Source organism: Budorcas taxicolor, chromosome X (genome assembly GCF_023091745.1).
Source record: "Budorcas taxicolor isolate Tak-1 chromosome X, Takin1.1, whole genome shotgun sequence".
Taxonomy (NCBI): Eukaryota; Metazoa; Chordata; class Mammalia; order Artiodactyla; family Bovidae; genus Budorcas; species Budorcas taxicolor.
This window is the reverse complement of record NC_068935.1, coordinates 14,926,990-14,950,992: the sequence shown is the minus strand read 5'-3', so window position 1 is coordinate 14,950,992 and position 24,003 is coordinate 14,926,990. Positions and strand designations below refer to the sequence as shown.

The following is a 24,003-nucleotide window of genomic DNA, read 5'->3' as shown; positions in this document are numbered from 1 at the left end:
TATGCTTCCTATATTTGAATCTGTTGAAGTACCTATTGTACATTCAATTTAGATTGTTTACATGTCTGTCTTTCTAATATTCCATCACTCAGCCTGTAAAGAATCCACCTGCAATGCAAGAGACCTGGGTTTGATCCCTGCTTTGGAAGAATCCCCCAGAGAAGGAAATGGCAACCCACTCCAGTATTCTTGCCTGGAGAATTCCATGCACAGAGGAGCCTGGTGGGCTACGGTCCATGGGATCGAAAAGAATTGGACACGACTGAGTGATTAACACTTTCACTTTCATCTGTTACTTGAAGCAGCTAACATCTAGATGTGGTGGTGTTCAGTCGCTCAGTCATGTCTAATTCTTTGCGACCCCATGGACTGCAGCATGGCAGGCGTCCCTGTCATTCATCATCTCCTGGAGCTTGCTCAAACTCATGTCCATTGAGTCAGTGATGCCATCCAACCATCTTGTCCTCTGATGTCCCCTTCTCCTCCTACCTTCTATCTTTCCCAGCATCAGGGTCTTTTTCCAATGAGTCGCCTCCTCGCATCAGGTGAGCAAAGTATTGGAGTTTCAGCTTCAGCATCAGTCCTTCCGATGAATGTTCAGGGTTGATTTCCTTTAGGATTGACTTGTTTGATCTCCTTGCAGTCCAAGGGACTCTCAAGAGTTTTCTCCTACACCACAGTTCAAAAGCATCAGTTCTTTGGCGCTCAGTCTTCTTTATTGTCCAAACTCTCACATCATGGACATCATTTCAATTTAACAAATATTTTTATATGACTCAGTAACATAGGTTCATAATAATAATTCAGTTTGTTTCAATTCACCTGTGACTCTCTTAACTGTTTTCTATGGTATAAATGTTAATAGAGAAAAAGGTACTAAAACAGTATGCTTTTTAAGGGGAAAAAATGCTGAAAATGGAGGAAATATAAAACAATGAAGTCCAGTTCTGTAATAAGCAAGGATTCCCCCATAGACTAAAGATGTGCCTAAGTACCTCTTAGGGTGGTGTGATTAAAATGTGAGACCGAGAACTTAGAAGTCTCATTTTCAAATTCTGTATATGCTGTCAGTTTATATTTAGTCCAGGAGACATAACCTTCCAGGACACTTTGCCCCCTAATAAAATGGATATAACATAGGATTTCCAGTTATTATTAGTTTTTGTTTATTTCTTTCTAGGATTGCCTTTGTCCACTGAATACATTTTCTAGTACTTCTTTCAGCTTGTACTCCTAAAATTCTCTTCTTCATGCTTTACATATAGCAATCATCTTTTCATTTATAGAATCCTCTTTTTCCCTTCTTCGCTAGCCTCTATTCTATCTCTTTTACAATGTCAGCTCCTCATCCCTTTGTGCTGCTCTCTATCATAGCCTCTGATTTTCCTCTTCAGGGATCATCACATAGTCTATGGATATTCCTGCTTAGCCTGTACCTTGGGGATTGCTTTCTGAGTACATGAGAGGTAGAGACCTAGGTTCTAGTCTCAGTGATATTCTCTTTCTATAGAAGCCCAGGCAAGTCTCCCTTGTGCTTGAATTTCACTGTGTGAAAATAGAGATTATGCTTCATGCTCTCTACCATCATATGAATTTTATAGCTGTCAAGTACTTTGAGTATCTTGGGAGAAGGGTGATATACGCACCAAAAATAATGATAAGGTATGCATTGAAATTGTGCTTCCCTGGTGGCTCAGACAGTGAAGCGTCTGCCTACAATGTAGGAGACCTGGGTTCGACCCCTGGTTGGGAAGATCCTCTGGAGAAGGAAATGGCAACCCACTCCAGTATTCTTGCCTGGAAAATCCCATGGACGGAGGAGTCTGGTAGGCTACAATCTATGGGATCGCAAAGAGTCGGACACGACTGAGCGACTTCACCTCACCTCATGCATTGAAAAAAAGAATTGCTACCTGGTAGCCTGCCCACACGTTTTGTAAGGTGGGTGCGATCTGAACACTATAATGTTAGATGGTGGTTAATCTGCCTTGTCATACTTGTGAGGAAAATGAAGGATGAAAGTCAAAGGCACATTTTCTTTCCAAAAGGTAACTTCTTCTATGTACTGCAGGAGGTGCTCTGTTCCAGAGGAACAAGAACTCATTGATGAAGACCTGTACTTGAGCAGAGCTAAGAAACAGTTGAGTATACCTTACCCAAGATGGTGATCTGTATCCTTTGGTAGAGGAGCCTGACCCTTCCTAATAGGATAGGAATTTTGAGAAGAGAGATGATTTTTTCAAATGATTTTCCTATTCACCTCTCTGCTCTTAGAGTTCTTTATTCTTTCTAGTTATCTCCTGAATGCCTCAACTAGAGATTGGCTCTAGTTTCTCTCCCTCTCCCCCACCCCACCTCTCTTTTGATAGAGCATTTGAAATCTCTCTTTAGTAGCACAGTCCAGGAAGGAACTCTTAACTACTCGACAAGGCTCACACTCTTTCTAGTTTAGAAGGAACATTATAACCTAAATTTGCAATTCATGAGTGAACTAAATAGCACTTTTATATTCTCCTAGAGATCAAACTGTTGACAAGAAGGAGGTACCAACAGAAAACGAGAGCCACCAGGTGAGAGATGGTCCACCCTCTTCCTTTCCTCACACAGAATTTCCCCCAACAGAGGACATAGGCTGAAGAAAGCAGCACTCTTGAAAGCTGTACAGAAATAACGAGCCATTTGTTCTGGTGGTCTTTTTTTTTTTTTGACAGGATCTTTTGATTTTTACTTTGATCTGCTGTTACTGATGTTCAGATCACCAAAACTGGAAGAGCCAAATCATTTATTGCCCAGAGTTGGATTCAGTACTGATTCTGGGTAGTGTGAATGTCCCATTCAGAGTCACAGAGTGTTCAGGGTTACGCTGCATCCTCATACAGGCTGCTCCTGTTGAGTGTCTGGTTTTCCTCAGTCTCCTTCCTTCCAGGATTCACTGGTGACTCCTTTCTGCTTTCCTCTTGGGAAGAAGGGGTGGTTCTTTGTGCCCTTTACCCCCTCCCTGCTTTCAGGCTGGCTGGCTTTATAAAGACTCTGCTGTTTTGAATTTTCAGGAGCACTGTCTCTCGGACATGGTTGCCCAGCTCCGGACGCTGAAGGGTGCAATAAGGTTGGCCGTCCTTTCAGGGACACTCCTTTCCTGACAGCCACCATAGCACCCATTTATCTCCCCCACCCAACCTTGCCTTTCTGCATGATTTTCCTCTTGACCCTCTTTCCCAGAGATATCTGCTAGCAGCATGTTAGATTCACCTTCCACCCACTCAGTCAGGGTAGGTCAGGCTGGTGAGGATAGAGGCAATTAAATACTAATTCTTCTGACACTCTACCAAGACCCAGGTGTATTAATAAACAGGTTGCAAACCCTCCTATCTTGGCTTTATAGTCTGATCTAGAGACTGGGAAATTTCCTGGGACTGCCCTGTCCTCATTCAGTTTACCTCCCCTTATACTCCTTCACCTTCATCATTCATGCTATCTTCATAAGCTGGCTCTCCCAGAAGATCCCAGATGCATGTTTCTGTGTGTGCAGTATATGTTAGTCTCTCGCATGCATTTCTCCAAGACCAGCACAGACATTAGCTGCAGTGCTTATTCCCTCCATTCCTTCCCTCATCACAGATCTCAGAGGAGTGAAAACCCAGTCTTACACTGGGTCAAAAGAGAGAATAAGAAAGTGATTCGGGGGCCTGGGTTTGTGTTGTGGATGGGATGATTCCAGGAGCCAATCAGTGAGTTGGGGAGGTCTGTTGGTATCCAGCTGATAAGGTTATAACTGAACATGCCTGGGGTCAGTGTTCTAGTGTACATTACTGCGCGCTGTTTGTTTTGTGTAGGAAACAGTTTCTTTTTATTTGGCCAAGTGTTTTTTCCTAGCATCAGAAGGATTGACTCATCCTTTGGTATTTGGTTTGAAATTAGGATTTGTATAAATTCTTTCGTTCTTTGCTAGGTATTCACTAATCCGCTGAAGATCCCTTCTATTCAAGATATGGATGACTTGAATAATAAGATGACTGGGTATGAGGGAACTGATAGCCCCAGCCGGCTTTCATCTGTTGGAGAAGAAAGCAGAACAACTTCTCTTCAACTTAAGCCTCTGGATTCCAGCGTTTTTCAGTTCTCCAGGTGTGTAAAAAAAATATAGATTCTCTTCAGTAATGAGCCTCAGGGTTTGCTTTGCTGTAAACTAAATTGATATGGTTATCGTGTTTGCATTTCTCCTAAAGCCTGGCATGGAATTCAGAATGAGAAATACCATTTGGGGATTAATAGACTTGCATGTTGCATGTACCTCCCATTTTTCAACATTGTAACTGTCATGTCAAGTCTATTTTTCTATCTTTTTGGTTTTACTTTTTTGAGGGGATCATCTGACGAATGTTCTTTTATGGATTATGTATTCCCGTTATGTTGGCAATTGTGTAAGTGAAGTAATGGACATGAAAACTCTTTGCAAAGCATAATGTATTATACAAATGTAAGGTAATGTTACCTGGATAAGCATTGTTTCTTTCTTTAAGTTTAGGAATATTGAAATCCTGCAGGGCCCCATAGACCTAACACATGTTGCTGCTGCTGCTAAGTCGCTTCAGTCGTGTCCAACTCTGTGCGACCCCAGAGACGGCAGCCCACCAGGCTCCCCCGTCCCTGGGATTCTCCAAACAAGAACACTGGAGTGGGTTGCCATTTCCTTCTCCAATGCATGAAAGTGAAAAGTGAAAGTGAAGTCGCTCAGTCGTATCCAACTCTTTGCGACCCCATGGACTGCAGCCTACCAGGCTCCTCCGTCCCTGGGATTTTCCAGGCAAGAGTACTGGAGTGTGTTGCCATTGTTGGCCACATATAAAAATAAGTATTAGAAGTTTGTGCCATTAAGTAAGCTTTGTAGTCCATTGTTTCCTAGGGTAAATTTTTCGTGTAAGTTTAGTCTTAGAATTTCATCGTCTAGCACCACAGCAATATTATTTTGTTATTCCCTGGTGGCTTAGACCCGCCACCAGTGGTAAAGAATCTGCCTGCAATGTGGGAGACCTGGGTTCGATCCCTGAGTTGGGAAGATCCGCTGAAGAAGGGCATGGCAACCCACTCCAGTATTCTTGCCTGGAAGATCCCCATGGACAGAGGAGCCTGACAGGTTACAGTCCATAAGGTTGCAAAGAGTTGGACATGACTGAGCAATTAAGCACACACAGCAATCTTTATAACAGAAATTTTCTTAAATATCAGGAATATTTGAAGCACTAAAAGGTATGACTGCCTGTGTGCTGTCATGAGACTAGAACTCAGGACTGCTAATTATGACTTGCTTTCTCCTTGCTACTGTGTTTCTCACTTCTGGCAGGGCCAAGCCATGGGGAAGGTACAGAGTTGCTCTCTAGTGGTAGAAACTTCTAGAGTCCACAATGATATGACTGTTACATAGTAGATTGTGAAATTTTTATGAACCCTTTTCAGTTTGGATATCTTCTTAACATACGGTAGGAAAAAAGCAACTGGGTATATAATAGGGGGAAATTACTCCTGCCCCCACCTCCACCAATGTTATTGATTTCTTTCCCTCTTTCTTGCTTCTTAAGTAGGTCTTTTCAGCTTTCACCCAGACAAACATCTCTTTATATGTGCAAGTCCCCTAGTCTTCCACAATTAAGCCCCCTAGATATTGAAAGAACCTCACATCCCCCTGAGCATGAACAAAGAGTCTCAAGAGGAAGTAGGCTATTAGGAGAAAAAGTAATAGAACTCTAAAGGAATTAAATGAGAATCTATACAAAAGCATCAAGAATAGTTGGAAGAGAATAGCTGTGCAGAAACTGATAGTTGAATTCAGTCATATTGAAGGAGCGATTTCTAAGATAGAACCATGCAGCAAAGGATTAAGGAACATATCCTTGTTGGTCTCAAGGATTTGGCCTTAATTCTACTGTTTCATCCACAGTTATCCAACTCCCATTTTAGGTTGGGAGGGGTATAGAGAAGTGTTGTGGTTTTGTTAAGCACGTTGTTAGCTCTCTACATTGATCCTTGAGATAGTCATGCATCAAAATTGATACTGGAGTATTAAGATGTCACTGCTCTTGAAAGCTGTCCTTTCCCTGCTGTGACCACCTTTGCTTTCTCTTCAGTGTTTCTGTTGATACTGTCCAGTGGATTTTGGTAACCTGAAGGAGATAACAAATGCTAACCTCTATATGTATGTATTTTATGAGTGCAGTATGACAGTACATCCATTGGGTGGCATACTTCATCAGTCTTAATTAGGATCTCTGTATGAGTCATTGTGGAACTGCGCTATCCAGAGTTGAGTGTTAGCTCTAGAGTTCAGGTAAAATACTCTTGACTCTTTATGTGTAATTTTAATTTGAGAATAATATTTCTTCAAGAGATATATGATAATTGATACTGCTAATGTCATGTTTTATGTAAGGTCAGTAAATGATGATTCTGTCATTTCAAGTTACGCATATAGGGGGATTCAGATTGATTGGAAATAGTCTACCTTTTTTATAGAGGAAAATTAGATGCTCAAGAGTCTAATAAAATATGCAAGATTTTCTTATAAAACTGTGTAAAGGGAATAATAGGTTTAGTCAAGAGTTAACGAAGATCTCCCTTGCTATCAAAACCTAAAGCTGATAAGGGTCCTTGGGTCATGTAGTACAGCTCTTTAATTCTAGAGAAAATAAAGCCTACACTATCCAAGAGTGTTTTAAAATTTTCTAGTGGAGTAGGTTATAAGACCTACAAGGTGTTCCAGAGGTGTCATTGGAAACAGCTTTGAGTCTTCATGAATCTAGCAAAGATAGGGGAAAATCTGCAAAAAAAGAGTAAGTTCAGCTAGGATATAAACAAGCATAACCTTTTAGGGCAAGACAGCTTAAAGGAAATAGTCCCCTTTCTGTTCATTCATTCTACATATATTTGAGTCCTTACTATATGAAAGCAGTATTCTAAGGCAGTGATGGCATCTAAGATGAAGGAGCTTATGGTACTCAAAGTTACATATGTAACCACCCCGGATACATGATAGGTTTCATATGAGTGATATAAACTAAGGTCTAAAGTAGCCATAAACATATAGACAAAGATGAGAATTACAGCCTGTAATTTATTTAGATATTTAGAGAACCTCTGAGTAAGCTATACTGCGTGGTAAGTTGCTTCAGCCGTGTCTGACTCTTTGCAACCCCATAGACTGTAGCCCATCAGACTCCTCTGTCTATGGGATTTTCCAGGCAAGAATACTGGAGTGGGTTGCCATTTCCTTCTCCAAGGGATCTTCCTGACCCAGGGATCAAACCCTTATCTCTTACATCTCCTGCATTGGCAGGAAGGTTATTTACCACTAACGCTACCTCGGTTACTCTGAGTAAATTATATATCAAAGGCTAATTATTTCATATATTAAAAGGATAGCCAGAAAAAATTCAAAATACATTATAATGGTGAAAAGAGAGGAGGAAAGATATCCTAATATATTGAAAGGAATATTTGAAACAACACACACAAGGTAGAAACAGAAAAACAATTTTGCAAATGAATAAGATTGATTCAAGGGTCAGTATTAACATTTTAAAATACGATCTTTGAGAAAGAGTTCCAGAATAGCAAAATGAGTAGTGTAATGAACTCTTTTACCAACAGGTAACCATTTAACTGGAAAAAAATTACTAAAGAAGCAAAGCAATCATTCTTAGTTCCTGGAAATTGTCCTAGGGGCACACAGCAAGTACAGAAACATTTGTTCAAGAAAATCTGTTAAATCTCAGAAAGTACAGTGAAAGGTGGGCATTTAACCTGCTCTCATCTCCCTCTAAGTTTTCTTTTATGAAAACTATTCAAGAAGCTGTAATCCAGGGGGGTGTGGTCAAGAAACTGGGGGCTTCCTGTCTGCCTAGCTCCTAGTCTAGAGCTATGGTTTCACCTGGGAGGTGCAGGCCTCTGACATTTCTTATATCCTCCAGGTCTGTCTGGTACCAGTTCAGTTCAGTTCAGTCGCTCAGCCGTGTCCGACTCTTTGCGACCCCATGAATCGCAGCACGCCAGGCCTCCCTGTTCATCACCAACTCCCAGAGTTCACTCAGCTTCACGTCCATCGAGTCAGTGATGCCATCCAGCCATCTCATCCTCTGTCGTCCCCTTCTCCTCCTGCCTCCAGTCCCTCCCAGCATCAGAGTCTTTTCCAATGAGTCAATTCTTCGCATGAGATGGCCAACGTACTGGAGTTTCAGCTTTAGCATCATTCCTTCCAAAGAAATCCCAGGGCTGATCTCCTTCAGAATGGACTGATTGGATCTCCTTGCAGTCCAAGGGACTTTCAAGAGTCTTCTCCAACACCACAGTCCAAAAGCATCAATTCTTTGGCGCTCAGCCTTCTTCACAGTCCAACTCTCACGTCCATACATGACTACTGGAAAAACCATAGCCTTGACTAGACGGACCTTAGTCGGCAAAGTAACGTCTTTGCTTTTGAATATGCTATCTAGGTTGGTCATAACTTTTCTTCCAAGGAGTAAGCGTCTTTTAATTTCATGGCTGCAATCACCATCTGCAGTGATTTTGGAGCCCAAAAAATAAAGTCTGACACTGTTTCCACTGTTTCCCCATCTATTTCCCATGAAGTGATGGGACCGGATGCCATGATTTTCATTTTCTGAATGTTGAGCTTTAAGCCAACTTTTTCACTCTCCTCTTTCACTTTCATCAAGAGGCTTTTTAGTTCCTCTTCACTTTCTGCCATAAGGGTGGTGTCATCTGCATATCTGAGGTTATTGATATTTCTCCCAGCAATCTTGATTCCAGCTTGTGTTTCTTCCTGTCCAGCATTTCTCATGATGTACTCTGCATATAAGTTAAATAAGCAGGGTGACAATAGACAGCCTTGATGTACTCCTTTTCCTATTTGGAACCAGTCTGTTGTTCCATGTCCAGTTCTAACTGTTGCTTCCTGACCTGCATATAGATTTCTCAAGAGGCAGGTCAGGTGGTCTGGTATTCCCATCTCTTTCAGAATTTTCCACATTTTATTGTGATCCACACAGTCAAAGGCTTGACATAGTCAATAAAGCAGAAATAAATGTTTCTCTGGAACTCTCTTGCTTTTTCCATGATCCAGCAGATGTTGGCAATTTGATCTCTGGTTCCTCTGCCTTTTCTAAAACCAGCTTGAACATCAGGAAGTTCATGGTTCACGTATTGCTGAAGCCTGGCTTGGAGAATTTTGAGCATTACTTTACTAGCATATGAGATGAGTGCAATTGTGTGGTAGTTGGAGCATTCTTTGGCATTGCCTTTCTTTGGGATTGGAATGAAAACTGACCTTTTCCAGTCCTGTGGCCACTGCTGAGTTTTCCAAATTTGCTGGCATATTGAGTGCAGCACTTTCACAGCATCATCTTTCAGGATTTGAAACAGCTCAACTGGAATTTCATCACCTCCACTAGCTTTGTTCGTAGTGATGCTTTCTAAGACCCACTTGATTTCACATTCCAGGATGTCTGGCTCTAGCTGAGTGATCACACCATCATGATTATCCGGGTCATGAAGATCTTTTTTCTACAGTTCTGTGTATTCTTGCCACCTCTTCTTAATATCTTCTGCTTCTGTTAGGTCCATACCATTATTGTCCTTTATCGAGCCCATCTTTGCATGAAATGTTCCCTTGGTATCTCTAATTTTCTTGAAGAGATCTCTAGTCTTTCCCATTCTGTTGTTTTCCTCTATTTCTTTGCATTGATCGCTGAAGAAGGCTTTCTTATCTCTTCTTGCTATTCTTTGGAACTCTGCATTCAGATGCTTATATCTTTCCTTTTCCCCTTTGCTTTTCACTTCCTTTCTTTTCACAGCTATTTGTAAGGCCTCCCCAGACAGCCATTTTGCTTTTGTGCATTTCTTTTCCACGGGGGTGGTCTTGATCCCTGTCTCCTGTACAATGTCACGAACCTCCGTCCATAGTTCATCAGGCACTCTATCTATCAGATCTAAGCCCTTAAATCTATTTCTCACTTCCACTGTATAATCATAAGGGATTTGATTTAGGTCATACCTGAATGGTCTAGCAGTTTTCCCTACTTTCTTCAATTTGAGTCTGAATTTGGTAATAAGGAGTTCATGATCTGAGCCACAGTCAGCTCCTGGTCTTGTTTTTGTTGACCGTATAGAGCTTCTCCATCTTTGGCTGCAAAGAATATAATCAGTCTGATTTTGGTGTTGACCATCTGGTGATGTCCATGTGTAGAGTCTTCTCTTGTGTTGTTGGAAGAGGGTGTTTGCTATGACCAGTGCATTTTCTTGGCAAAACTCTATTAGTCTTTGCCCTGCTTCATTCCGCATTCCAAGGCCAAATTTGCCTGTTACTCCAGGTGTTTCTTGACTTCCTACTTTTGCATTCCAGTCCCCTAGAATGAAAAGGACATCTTTTTTGGGTGTTAGTTATAAAAGGTCTTGTAGGTCTTCATAGAACCGTTCAACTTCAGTTTCTTCAGCGTTTCTGGTTGGGGCATAGACTTGGATTACTGTGATATTGAATGGTTTGCCTTGGAAACGAACAGAGATCATTCTGTCGTTTTTGAGATTGCATCCAAGTACTGCATTTTGGACTCTTTTGTTGACCATCATGGCTACTCCATTTCTTCTGAGGGATTCCTGCCCGCAAGTAGGTATAATGGTCATCTGAGTTAAATTCACCCGTTCCAGTCCATTTTAGTTCACTGACTCCTAGAATGTTGACGTTCACTCTTGCCATCTCTTGTTTGACCACTTCCAATTTGCCTTGATTCATGGACCTGACATTCCAGGTTCCTGTGCAATATTGCTCTTTACAGCATCGGATCTTGCTTCTATCACCAGTCACATCCACAGCTGGGTATTGTTTTTGCTTTGGTGGCTCCATCCCTTCATTCTTTCTGGAGTTATTTCTCCACTAATCTCCAGTAACATATTGGGCACCTAATGACCTGTGGAGTTCCTCTTTCAGTATCCTATCATTTTGCCTTTTCATACTGTTCATGGGGTTCTCAAGGCAAGAATACTGAAGTGGTTTGCCATTCCCATCTCCAGTGGACCACAATCTGTCAGACCTCTCCACCATGACCCACCCATCTTGGGTTACCCCATGGGCATGGTTTAGTTTCATTGAGTTAGACAAGGCTGTGGTCCTAGTGTGATTAGATTGACTAGTTTTCTGTGAGTATGGTTTCAGTGTGTCTGCCCTCTGATGCCCTCTTGCAACACCTACCATCTTACTTGGCTTTCTCTTACCTTGGTCATGGGGTATCTCTTCAGCGCAGCCGCTGCTCATTACCTTGGATGAGGGGTGTCTCCTCACTGCCGCCCTTCCTGACCTTCAATGTGGGATGGCTCCTCTAGGCCCTCCTGCGCCCAGGCAGCCACCTCTCCTTGGACGTGGGGTTGATCCTCCTGGCCGCCGCCCCTGGCCTCCGGCGTGGGGTGGCTCCTCCCAGCCACTGCCCCTGGCCTTGGGTGCCAGGTGGCTCCTCTCAGCCGCCGCCCCTGACCTCGGACGCGGGGTAGCTCCTCTCGGGCACCATCTCTGGCCTCGGACATGGGGTAGCTCCTCTCGGACGTCGCCCCTGACCTCGGACGCAGGGTAGCTCCTCTCAGCTGCACTTAGTGCGCCGGCCAGTCGCAGCCGCCTGTGCTTAGTGCAGAGGTTCATGCCTGAAGGAGCAAGCTAAAAACCATCCCAGCACCCATTTGTAAAGAAAAGGTTTCACTCTTAGAGAGTGGGCCTCTGTCCCTGCTGTCAACCCTGCACGGTGGCACAAAGGTTCTGTTTAGGGAGAGAGGAAGGCCTGACAGATGAAGAACTCCTTAGTACTACCCAAAGGAACTTACTTTGGAACATATCATGGAGAATCCCATTCCTAAGGGCATTGTCAGACAATGGAAATCTTAGTGGGGAAAAATTAAGAACAATTTTATCATAGCTCCATGATACAAGTTACAACAAGCGAGATGACTGTGAAATCATAAGTTTGGTAATAGAGAGAAGCAAGCAAAATGACATCCAAGCACTCCTGGGATCATAGTCAACCCTGTGGGTTAGGAAGGCTGTGCGTGAACATGAGACTACACTCAATGAGGACACAAGGTGAACTTGCAAGCAGTCCCCAGGCCTCACACAGATCAAGCAACAGAGCAGAAGTTTCACTGGTGCTAGACACTTAAGCACAGCCTCTAAGCAAGCACTGACTGGTCCAGGGGCCACTCCTTTGAAGCCAGGCTTAAAAGTAAAATCACAGATATCCCTGTTAGTCTGGGAAACTGCACATGCTGAAGGCTGTGCTGCCTCAGAAACGATTGGAGAGGGAAAATCCAAGCTGCTACTACCTGGCCGAATGGGGGAGGAAACGTGAATTCTTTGATCTGTGATAGTAGCCTTCAAGCCACGCATACATTCAGTGGTAAAGGGTAAAACTCTAACTGGCTAAGGGGGCATAATTATGCTGACTCAGGGTAACTTCTAGATTGTTAGGTAAAATATAAAAATCAAGAAGAAATCTGAGCAAGAATATTAGAGGCTGTATATTACAGGGGAAACAGTTTTCATGGAGTCATTTCAGCCAAATCACTGGAAGAAAAAAAAAAAACAACAAATAATAGCAACAGCCATTCAGGGAGGTGGAAATTGCTTGCTATACTATATTATCTAAAATATCGATTGTCAACAAAAAAATTATGACACATGCAAAGAAAAAAAATGTGACCTGTACATGAGATGGGAGGGAAGCAGGTAATAGAAACTGCCCCTAAATAGATCCAGATGTTGAATTTAGAGACTTCAAAGCATCTATTATAAACATGTTCAAAGAACTAAAGGAGACCATGTTTCATCAACTGCAGAATATTAGTAAAAGGGACAGAAATTATGTTTAAAAAGAACCAAATGTAAATTCTTAAGGTAAAATGGACAAAAACTAATGTGAATATTTCACTAAAGGGACTTAACAGTACATTACAATTGGCAGGAGAATCAGCAAACTTGAAAATATACCAATGACAGATTTTATAGATTATGCTTTCTGGAGAACAGAGAGAAAAAATATGAAGGAAAATGCCTCAGAGCCTCAGAGAAATGTAGAACACCATTAAGTACACCGACATATACAAATTTGGAGAACATGAAAGAGAGCAGAGGGAAGAGAAGAGGTGGAAAAAATACTCAAAGAAATAATGGCTGACAACTTTCCAAGTTTGATGAGAAACATTAATTTACACATTTAAGAAGCTCAAGTAACTCAAAAGAGGATAAATGCAATAAGATTTACAGCCATATAGTGAAAATATTGAAAGCCAAAGGCAAAGAAAATTATCTTGAAAACAGGAAAAGAAAAATATTTGTCATGTAAAAGAGAACCCCAGTAACCCTGGCTTCTCATCAAAAACAGTGGAAACCAGGAGCAGTGGGATGACATATTCATAGTACTTGAAGAAACACTTTCAACCAGAAGTCATAAATCCAATAAAACTATTTTTAGAAAATGAAAGTAAAATAAGTACATTCTTATATAAATGAAAGCTGATGGAATTTGTTTCTAGAAAAACTGCCATATAAGAAATGCTAAAGAGAGTTCTTCAGCTTGGAAACAAGTGACACCAAATAGTAATTCAAATTTGCAGGAAAAAACAGTACTGGCAATGATAACTATAATTTATTATAAAAAGATAATCAGTTCAGTTCAGTTGCTCAGTCATGTTTGACTCTTTGCAACCCCATGGACTGAGCATGCCAGGTCTCTCTGTCCATCACCAACTCCCAGAATTGACTCAAACTCATGTCCATTGAGTCAGTGATGCCATCCAACCATCTCATCCTCTGCCATCCCCTTCTCCTCCCATCTTCAATCTTTCCCAGCATCAGGGTCTTTTCAAATGAGTCAGTTCTTTGCATTAGGCGGCCAAATATTGGAGTTTCAGCATCAGTCCTTCCAATGAATATTCAGGACTGATTTCCTTTAGAATGGACTGGTTGGATCTCCTTGCAGTCCAAGGGACTCTCAAGAGTCTTCTCCAACACCACAGTTCAAAAGCATCAATTCTTCGGTGCTCAGCTTTCTTTATAGTTCAACTCTCACATCCAAATACAGTGGCATGTTTCTTCCTCTTTCTGTTCTTAACTGATTAAAAGAATAATTGCATAAACAATATATATATGTATATAATTTCATAGATATATATAATTTTATTGTTGGGATTATCTACAGATATAAAATATTTGCCAATAATAGCATAAAAGAAGTGGGTGGGAGCAAAGCTGTATTGGAGTGAGGAAATAATACCAGATGGTAACTCACATCCATAGTAAGAAATTAAAATTTAAAATGGAAAGATAAGGTTGATTTAACAAACTATAAATATGTCCTTGCTCTACTTTCTTCTCTTAGCTTCCTCAAAAGACATAACATTACATAAAGTAATAATTATAGTAATGTATTATTAGATTTGTAAATGTTAAACTAGAAAATACCCACATAACATGAAAAGAGGAACAGTAAAGGAAGAAGGAAACCATGACATATATATAGAGAGAGCAGAAAACCAAATAATGGACATCAATTCTAACATATCAATAATAACATTAAATGTGATAAGATTAAACAATCCAATCAAAAGCTGGAGATTATCCAATTGGATTTCTTCACATACACAAATATAATATCTATATATTTTATGTTCAGAGATACAAATAGGTTGAAAGTTAAAAGATGAAAAGAGACATACCGTATATACAGCAACTATAGAGAACAAGAGTGGCTGTACTAATATCAGACAAACTAATAGACTTTAAACAGAAAATGTTACCAGATATAAAGAGGGACATTTCATATTGATAAAGTCCATTAGGAAGATACAAAAATTATACCCATATACGGACCTAACAACAGAGCCCCAAAAATGCATGAAGCAAAAGTAGACAGAACTGAAGGGAGAAATAGGCAGTTTAACAGTAACAGTTGGAAACTTCAGTATGCCACTTTCAATAATGGGTAAAAGATCAAAATAGAAGGGTTGAAGAATGCTATAAGCCAACTGGACCTGACAGATACATGCAGAACAATTCACCCCCAAACAGCATAGTAAATATTATTCTCAAGTGCCCATGGAATATTCTCCAGAATAGACCAGATGTTAGACCATAAAACAAGCCTCAACAAATTTTAAAGGGTTGATATCATATAAAGGATATTCTGCAACCATAGCAATTAAATTAGAAATCAGCAACAGAGGGAAATTTGGGAAATTCACAAATATGTAGAAATTAAATACCATGCTCCAAAATTTTAAAAATGAGTAAAAGAAGAAGTCACAAGGAAAATTAGAAAATACCTTAAGATGAAAATAAAATATACAAAAAATTACAACTTGAAGCTGAAGAAGTATTCAGAGGGGAAATTATATCTGTAAATCCTTATATTAAAATTGAAGAAGTATCTCAAATTGTTAACCTAAACTTCCATCTTAAGAAACTAAAGATATGAGAGCAAGCTAACCCCAAATCAAGCAGAAAGAAGGAAATATCAGAATGAAAATGAAATGGAGAATAGAAAAACAATAGAAAAATCAGTGAAACCAAAGGTTGGATCTTTGAAAAGAACAGCAAAAATTAAGAAAAAACATTTAACAAAGCAATTCCATTTATAGTTCAGTTCAGTCACTCAGTCATGGCCGACTCTTTGCCACCCCATGGACTGCAGCATTCCAGGCTTCCCTGTCCATCACCAACTCCCAGAGCTTACCCAAGCTCATATTCATCGAGTTGGTGATACCATTCAACCATCTCATCCTCTGTTGGCCCCTTCTCCTCCTGCCTTCAATCTCTCCCAGCAGGAGGAGAAGTTTTATACTAGCTTCATTTATAGTAGCCTCAAAAATAGAGGATTAACAAATTTAATGGAAGTACAAGCTAGACTTTACACTGAAAACTACAAAATATTGTTAAGTGAGAATTCAGTTCAGTTGCTCAGTTGTGTCTGACTCTTTGCGACCCCATGGACTGCAGCATGCCAGGCTTCCCTGTCCATCATCAGCTCCCGGAGCTCGCTCAGATTCACGTCCATCAAGTCAGTGAACATCAGTTCTTCCAGTGAATATTCAGGACTGATTTCTTTCAGGATGGAATGGTTTTAATCTCCTTGCAGTCCAAGGGACTCTCAAGAGTCTTCTCCAACACCACAGTCCAAAAGCATCAATTTGTTGCTCAGCTTTTTTTATAGTCCAACTCTCACATCCATACATGACTACTGGAAAAACCATAGCCTTGACTAGACGGACCTTTGTTGGCAAAGTAATGTCTCTGCTTTTTAATATGCTGTCTAGGTGGTCATAACTTTTCTTCCAAGGAGTAAGCGTCTTTTACATGAGAATAAGAAAGCCTAAAATGAAAACGAATTTCATATTTGTGGGTCAGCAGACTTAGTGTTGTTAAGATAGCAGTACTCTCCAAACTGAGCTACAGATTCAGTGCAGTCCCTATCAAAACATCAGCTGGCTTCTCTGCAGGCAACCAATGGAGAAATATGACAGAAAGAAACAAAATGAGAAGAAACTATGTAGTTGGAAAATAATCCCTGGTATGTAAACCCTGAATTAATCTTTACTAAACCAGTGAATTCAGATCTAGAATAAGAGTTGATTCCTAGTGGGAAGAATCAGAAGTATTTACAGAGCCAATAAGTAAAACCCATTCACTGTCTCTCATTAACATCATAGTTCCTTTTGGATCGCCTCTTATTTGCAAAGTTTTGTTCCCTCATCCCCATGCAGCACAGTTAGTTAAGCTACCTTCTGTTAAGGAGTTTATACTTTAGTGGGAAACCTGCAGTACACATACACAGTAGAAAGCAATATATATTTATTGTATTGTATTATATTTATTATACTGAGAGTGCTAAAGTGCTATGGGAATTCAAAAGTGGCATTTGAATTGTCTTGTGTTGAGAAGTGTGTTCCAATCAAAAGAAGCAGCCTGAGAAATCGTGGGGCATTCTGTTTGGCTGGTGTCTTTGAAGGGAAGTAGTAAGAGAGAAAGCTAGGGCCAAATTAAGTCCCAGTTCTGTCACTTACTAGCTACATGACTTTCAGAAAGTTATTTAACCTCTCTAGGCCTGAGCATTGTCTTTTTAAAATGAAGATAAAAGTATCTCCTCATACACATTGACTCACCAAACTGGCACAGAGTAAGTGCTCAGTAAATGTTCCCTGTGTTTTGGAATGGAAAAGCTTGAATACCAAGCCAAGACATTTGAACGTTATGTTGTGGGGAATTATACCTAAAGATTGCAATTAGGGAGGTAACATGATTGGAGCAATGCCTTTGGAAGATTAACTTGGCAGTGGGTGATCTGGAGGTGTGACAAGGGGAGACTGGAAAAGCCATTGCAATAGCGCAGGAAAGGTAATGAGAGCTTGAACTTGAGTATTGATAGTGGTAGAACCATATAAAATTACTGAGAGTTTGTTGATGTCGTAACACAAATAGGAAACTTAGTAGAGGGAGCAGGTTTGAAGGTGAAAGAGAGAGGTCAGTTTTATACATACTGAATGAGATACCAGTGGGACCTCCAGAAAAAAAAAAAAAAGTGTGTAACAGGCAGTCAGAAATTCAGAACTGGAGATTCTGGGCTGGGAACACCACTTAGAAGTTATCTTCTAGAAGTTAGAGCCAAAAGATCGTATGAGATTACCAAAGAAAAGAAGTGTAGCAAGAAAAGAGGATAACTAAAGACAGAACTTTTGAAGTAGGAAAATGAAAAGAATACTTTGACGTTAATTGCCTTTTGTAAAACTTTGTGGTTGCTATCTGGTATCATATATGCTTCCATCATACCTGCAAGCTTCTTGTTCTATCATCCTCAGTGCTGCAGCTAAATGGACCATCTACAGTGGCCCTACACATGTTTAAAGATGAATGCATTTGTTCTTACATAGTCCCTAAGGCCTTTTGTTTTCCCCTTAAGGCTGATACAACAAGATCTTATTAAGATGACTGTAGCCCACCAGGCTCTTATGTCCATGGAATTCTCCAGTCAAGAATACTGAAATGTGTAGCCATTCCTTTCTCCAGGGGATCTTCCCAACCCAGGGATTGAAGTTGGGTCTCCTGCACTGCAGGTGGATTCTTTACCATCTGAGCCACCAGGGAAGCCCTCTTGAGATGACAGACCAGTTTTATTTCTGGGCAAACACAAGTTTTGAAGAACATTTAGGGCATTCTAAGAAGCTAAGGTTTGAGATGTTTTACAGATGTTCTCTGAAATTGGCAGAGAAACACGGGCAGCCTTGAGCTATGGTGGCCAATAACATGCCTGGCTCTTTCTCATTGAAAACTTGAAAGTTAATTTTTACCTTGAAATTTCTTGATTTTTCTGGAGAGAGAGAAGGATAGTTATCCCATCCTCCTGCTTGATATAAAATTGCCTATAGATTTTGGTGGCATCTGTTTTTCTTGTTGTTGTTATTAGTTCCTTCAACCATTATTGTATATGGCAGCCAGAAATGGAAGGTGATTTGAGTCACTGTCCTAAATTTCCCTGAAGAATTGAGGAAGTGCCTGTTTGCCCGGACAGAGGGAATTCTTTAGCCCTAAGTGGGGAATGACTTGAACTAGCTGATTCGGTTTCTTTGTTTCTGACTAGGGCCCTGTACTTTAATTAACTTTTACAAGTGGATGATGGGCAATAGCCACAATCCAGTTGGCTGGCAAAGGCACTGTGTGGTGTCCCATTGCAATATAAAAATGTTCATAAGTCTTTGATACTGGAAGGTTTTTGTGACACTTTAAAATTAACAAGCTGGCTCAGTCTCCTCCACTGACTCCACGAGGCTTTTTATGACCTTTTTTCCATTCTCTTGTTAGGGGATTTTGCATGTGTACTTTTTTGGTTTTCTTCCTTCACTTGCCTTTCGGAAACTTCTAAGTCAGGCTAGTTTCAATCCTATTTTCTGAAATTTTACCAAGGTCAGCCTAGTCCTGCTATATTCAGATGCTGACTTTCTTCATACCTCTCCATTTCTCCGCTCTCTTAAGACAGACACATCACTATCTCAGCAAATTGCATGAGTGAAGGGGTTGGGGTTTGGGGGTAAAAATGTATTGCTAACATGAAATGATCTGTGAATAACAGCTAGAGTCGGTTGTAATGTAGGAAATTTGAAGATGAATATCTGTGTCCATAGGATAAGATATATCATATCCTCCATAGAATAAGAATATACTTAGCTTCTTTGTGATGGCTTAAAATTGAATTTCCTCTTCTTCTTGCAGTAAGTACAAATGGATCCTAGGTGAGGAACCTGTGGAGAAACGAAGAAGGCTCCAGAATGAGATGACAACACCTCCTCTAGATTATTCCATGCCTGGCCCTTACAGGAGAGTGGAGGCAGCAGTTGCCAACCCAGAAGGGGAGAACAGCCGTGAGAAGACCAGCTCTGAGAGAAGCACACCACCGTACCTTTCCCCAGAGTACCCAGAAGCAATCAAGAGTACCAGTCAGAGTAGGGAGGCCTCAGTTCTGTATTCGGGGGCCCAGGACCAACACCAGGGTTCCTTGCTCCCTGAAGAGTTAGAAGATCAAATGCCCCGATTGGTGGCAGAAGATTCTAACAGAGGCAACACACATGTAAACAAGGAAGAAGTGAGCAAGGGACCTTTTGTAGCTGTTGTCGGTGTTGCAAAAGGTATTAGAGATTCAGGAGCTCCCATTCAGCTGATCCCTTTTAACAGAGAGGAGCTTGCTGAGAGAAGAAAAGCAGCTGAATCCTTGAATCCGGTGCCTTATTCTTCTGTGGCCTCTGCTCCAGCTCCTGCTGCAGCTATTGCAGAGAAAGGAAGAGGCTATGAGGAGAGCAGCGGTCGTAATATACCAAAGATGAAGAACCAAAGAGAACTAGAAGAACTGAAGAGAACCGCAGAAAAATTGGAACGTGTTTTGGCGGAAAGGAATATGTTCCAGCAAAAGGTTAGGGTGACATCTTACTACTGGGAATGAGAGGCTATTGTAACCAAGGGACCAGAGAGATAGAACTGATGATCTCATATGTAAACAGTAAGCCATTGAATGATTCTATGGTACATCTCAGATCAAGTGAACCCTAATGGGCTTCCCTCCCATATTTGGGATTTGAAAAGGTCCATAAACAGAAGAAAAGGTCCATAAACGTTTAGGGGAATCACAGGGTGAATACGTTCAGGAAACCTGGGGCCACTCTTTAGCTTTCAGTGGAATGTGGGGTCATTGAATTTCTGTTTCTTGGACTGCAGGTGGAGGAGCTGGAACAGGAGAGGAATCATTGGCATTCCAAATTCAAGAAAGTCCAACATGAATTGGTAACCTATAGTACCCAGGAGACGGAAGGCTTGTATTGGAGCAAGAAACACATGGGCTATCGCCAAGCTGAATTCCAGATTCTGAAAGCTGAGCTGGAAAGAACCAAAGAGGAGAAGCAGGAACTAAAAGAGAAACTGAAGGAGACAGAGATACACCTGGAAGTGCTGCAGAAGGCTCAGGTCTCCTACCGGACCCCAGAGGGAGATGACCTAGAAAGGTTAATTACTAGGGTTTAGTTATCAGCTTGTGAGTGCTAATGGGAAGCCTCCCGTAGGACCCCCAGTTACTGATCATAGATAAGAGAAGAAGCCTTAATTAATTCCTAGGCCACCAAGGATTGAGCAGTCACTTAGAGAGCTGCAGCCAATCTCCCAGTGCTTGGTGGCATTGTGCTTTCTTCTTTCTTTCTAGCTAATGGAAACGTAATTGTTGAGAAATGTAGGCCCATTTTGAAGGAGCTTCATTTTGTTCTGTTGGCTAATGACCTCATGTCATCTCTTCTGTCCCTCACTCCATCATACAGGGCTTTGGCAAAGCTTACGCGGCTGCGTATCCACGTCAGCTATCTCCTTACTTCTGTCCTCCCTCACTTGGAGCTTCGTGAGATCGGGTTTGACTCAGAACAAGTGGATGGGATCCTGTATACAGTGCTGGAGGCAAATCACATACTGGATTGAGCACCAGATACTCTATATCCCCTTCTCTACCCCCTCCTTTCCTCCCTCCCTCTCTCGCTTGCTGTCTCTCTCTCTCTCATCCTTATGCCTCACAAGGAGAATCTTTGAGTAATCCTGGCTCTTAATCAGCCTGCTCTTTGCACAGTCTTGGTGTAGAAAAAGAGGCTTAATAGACTTCAAGAGTTCCAGGAACAGAAAAGCAGTCATCACCAAACCAGGTGATCAGAAAGCTTTAATGACTCAGATACTTGGCCTATTTCATATTCTTTCTGATATGATTTGTATTCATTTAACTTAAATCAGTCAGCAAATATTGGGTCCAATGTACCAGGTGTTTGAGGATGAGTGAAGAAGTATAACTCATAGTTTCAGCCTTCAAGGACCTAACATTCTAGTTGGAAACACAAAACCCACACCAGGTTATCAGACTTGTACAAATGAGCGGAACAAACATGATAGAGAAGTTCTGGAGAAGGAAGGGCAAGGAAGGCATCATATCGGAAATGGGGCCTTAGTAAGTTTTGCTGAAAGAATAGGCATGACAGCACTGTTAACAATGGCTGTTCTTTACATGGTAGGACTGTGGTTGACACTTGTTTCTTTTTCCTGTCTTCCTACCTTTTTCAAATTTTCTACGATAAACCTGTTATTCTTCTTAAATTGGAAAAAAATAAATCATTTTTTAAATGAATAGGCTTGGATTTAGATATCAAGTGAGAGACTGTGTGAAAATATAAGGTAATTTTTATACTTATAATTTATGTTGTATTTAGTATTACCTCTGGAAAAATAACATGAAAGAAAGCATGGAAAAAGCTGGAATGTAAAAAATGTGACTTGTAGGAGTGATGGGTTAATATAAGGGAAATAAGGTTAAATCCTTTGTGGCTCAGCTGGTAAAGAATCTGTCTGCAATGCAGGAGACCTGAGTTCGACCCCTGGGTTGGACAGATCCCCTGGAGAAGGGAAAGGCTACCTACTCCAGTATTCTGGCCTGGAGAATTCCACAGACTGTATAGTCCATGGGGTTGCAAAGAGTCAGGCATTACTGAGTAACTTTCAAGGTTAAATCATGACCTATCTACCCACCCTCCTCTGTGACGTTTGCATTTTAATAAGGAGTTCTTGAAAAAGAAATCTTCAAGGCTCCAATTTTTAAAACACATATCACCACGACTGTGGGCTCTAAGGTTAAGTGGGGAGGTATTTTAGAACAGTGACGTCTATTTGATATCCCTCAGAATCCACCTCCTACCTACTCTTCAGGGCACTGCTGAGTGAAGGATAGATCTCATATTATCAGAAATAGTGAAACATACTCCTGTAAAGTAGACATTGTATTTATTCTTTTCTTTATTGTATTGGTATAGTGCATACTCTCCAAAGAGTTAAAGGTAGTCTTCAAAAGACATTGACCAATGAACACGTAAAAATATACAAGCAGTGAAAAATAGGAAATAATGAAGAAATTATAGAGAGGTGGGATCAAGCAGTTGCAAAGGATTAGCTAGTCCTGAAGGAGGTTTTGGATGTTCATTTTATTTCTCCTCTGCAGTTATTTCACAAGACTCTCCCAAACTTATTTGAACTTTTTTGAAATTCAGGAGAGCCATCATAGATACTTGTGGGACTGCAAGGAAGTAAGAGGAGGCTAGAGGTGCACTTCACCCATAGAATGGGTGCTTAATGATAGCCCTGCCCTCTTCCCTTACCTCACTGCTGCTCTTGCTGCCAAATGATGAATTCTTATGTCAGACTATGATATGAAAGGCCCCGGTTGTCTAATGTACTGAGGGAAGGCAGGTGGTACTTTCAGCCACTCTCTCAGGGATACTTGCTCTTCAGATGAGGGCTGTGAAACAGTGGGACTTTGCACAGAGAGGGACAATATGAGGGGAGAGTGGTATAGGGGAAGATTCAGAGCATTGAAGATTCAGCCTGAGAGAGAATGTGGCGTGCATGCGTGTGGGGTGGGGCGGGGTCAGCAGTGGGGCAGAATATGAAAGAGTACAGGCAGTTGGGCTTTAGAATGAAAAGGGTGGAAACATTCAACTCTACTTGTGCTTACTCTCAGACCGTGTGCTAATCTGTGGTCTCAACCCCAAACTGCTCCTTCCAACAACAGTTAGCTCTGTAAGTTCAGTCTCTACAATAGAGCTACCCCTCTGTTGCCCATTTACAATGAAACCATACCAGCACAAAGTCCCTTTAACCAAAGTTAAATGAGGCAGTGGAGATCTTGAACAGTGTCACCCAGCCTTATCAGAGATTATGATGTACTGTGGAGGCAAAAAAAAAAAAAAAAGAAAAATTGTTTGCCTTCTCCTGGCTATCCTGTCAGGTTAATATAATTCTTATAAAAATCTCTCACATTTGCCCTTTAATTTTTCATTTCCACAGTCAACAATTAGGTCCTTACTACCTCATGCCTTCCTAACTGTTGAACTAGATTCATATCTGGCCTCCCTGTCACTAAATTGCTTTTAATGCCCTCATCGAGTTAGGCCTCTGCTCAACAACTTGTTCTAGTGAGTGCTTTCAGTTGTGCACCGAGTGCAATGCAAATTCCCTTCTGACTTCAACCAAGCTCAGTAGATTCTTCTCACATTCCAAACAGAAACCATGTTCCATCCAAGCTGAACTCTTTCAGTTTCTGAACCTGCCTTGAGATTTTTCTTCTGTTCCATCTTTGCCATTCTATTCCTTTTGCCTGGATTATTTTCCTTCATCATCTTTCTTTTGGCTCTAATATCACCTTCTTTCCTGGAAATTCCTCTGATTAACCTAGCCAGATAAGAATTTCCTTTGAACATAGAAGTTGGTTGTCACTTAGGCTCTTATCGCAAGTGACCTTGTCCTAGGTTTCCCATTAGAGAGCTCCACATTTAATAAAGTCAACTGCCTACTTGACATTTGCACTTCCAGGTCTCACAGACATTTCAAATAAAACTGTTAAACAGTGACACACACACTCTGGGACT

General features: G+C 41.0%; 1 protein-coding gene across 1 annotated transcript in view; it reads left to right on the top strand.

Moving 5' to 3' along the window:
• Positions 1-21,120, top strand: part of MORC4 (MORC family CW-type zinc finger 4) — a 68,058-nt gene extending 46,938 nt beyond the window's left edge. Inside the window, exons 12-17 of the mRNA XM_052663573.1 lie at positions 2,072-2,140; positions 2,519-2,570; positions 3,950-4,125; positions 19,283-19,976; positions 20,279-20,562; positions 20,869-21,120. Coding sequence (XP_052519533.1) covers positions 2,072-2,140; positions 2,519-2,570; positions 3,950-4,125; positions 19,283-19,976; positions 20,279-20,562; positions 20,869-21,022 — 1,429 coding nt within the window. The 3' untranslated portion in view covers positions 21,023-21,120. The remainder of the gene's footprint in view (positions 1-2,071; positions 2,141-2,518; positions 2,571-3,949; positions 4,126-19,282; positions 19,977-20,278; positions 20,563-20,868) is intronic.
• The last annotated feature ends 2,883 nt before the right edge of the window (positions 21,121-24,003 follow it).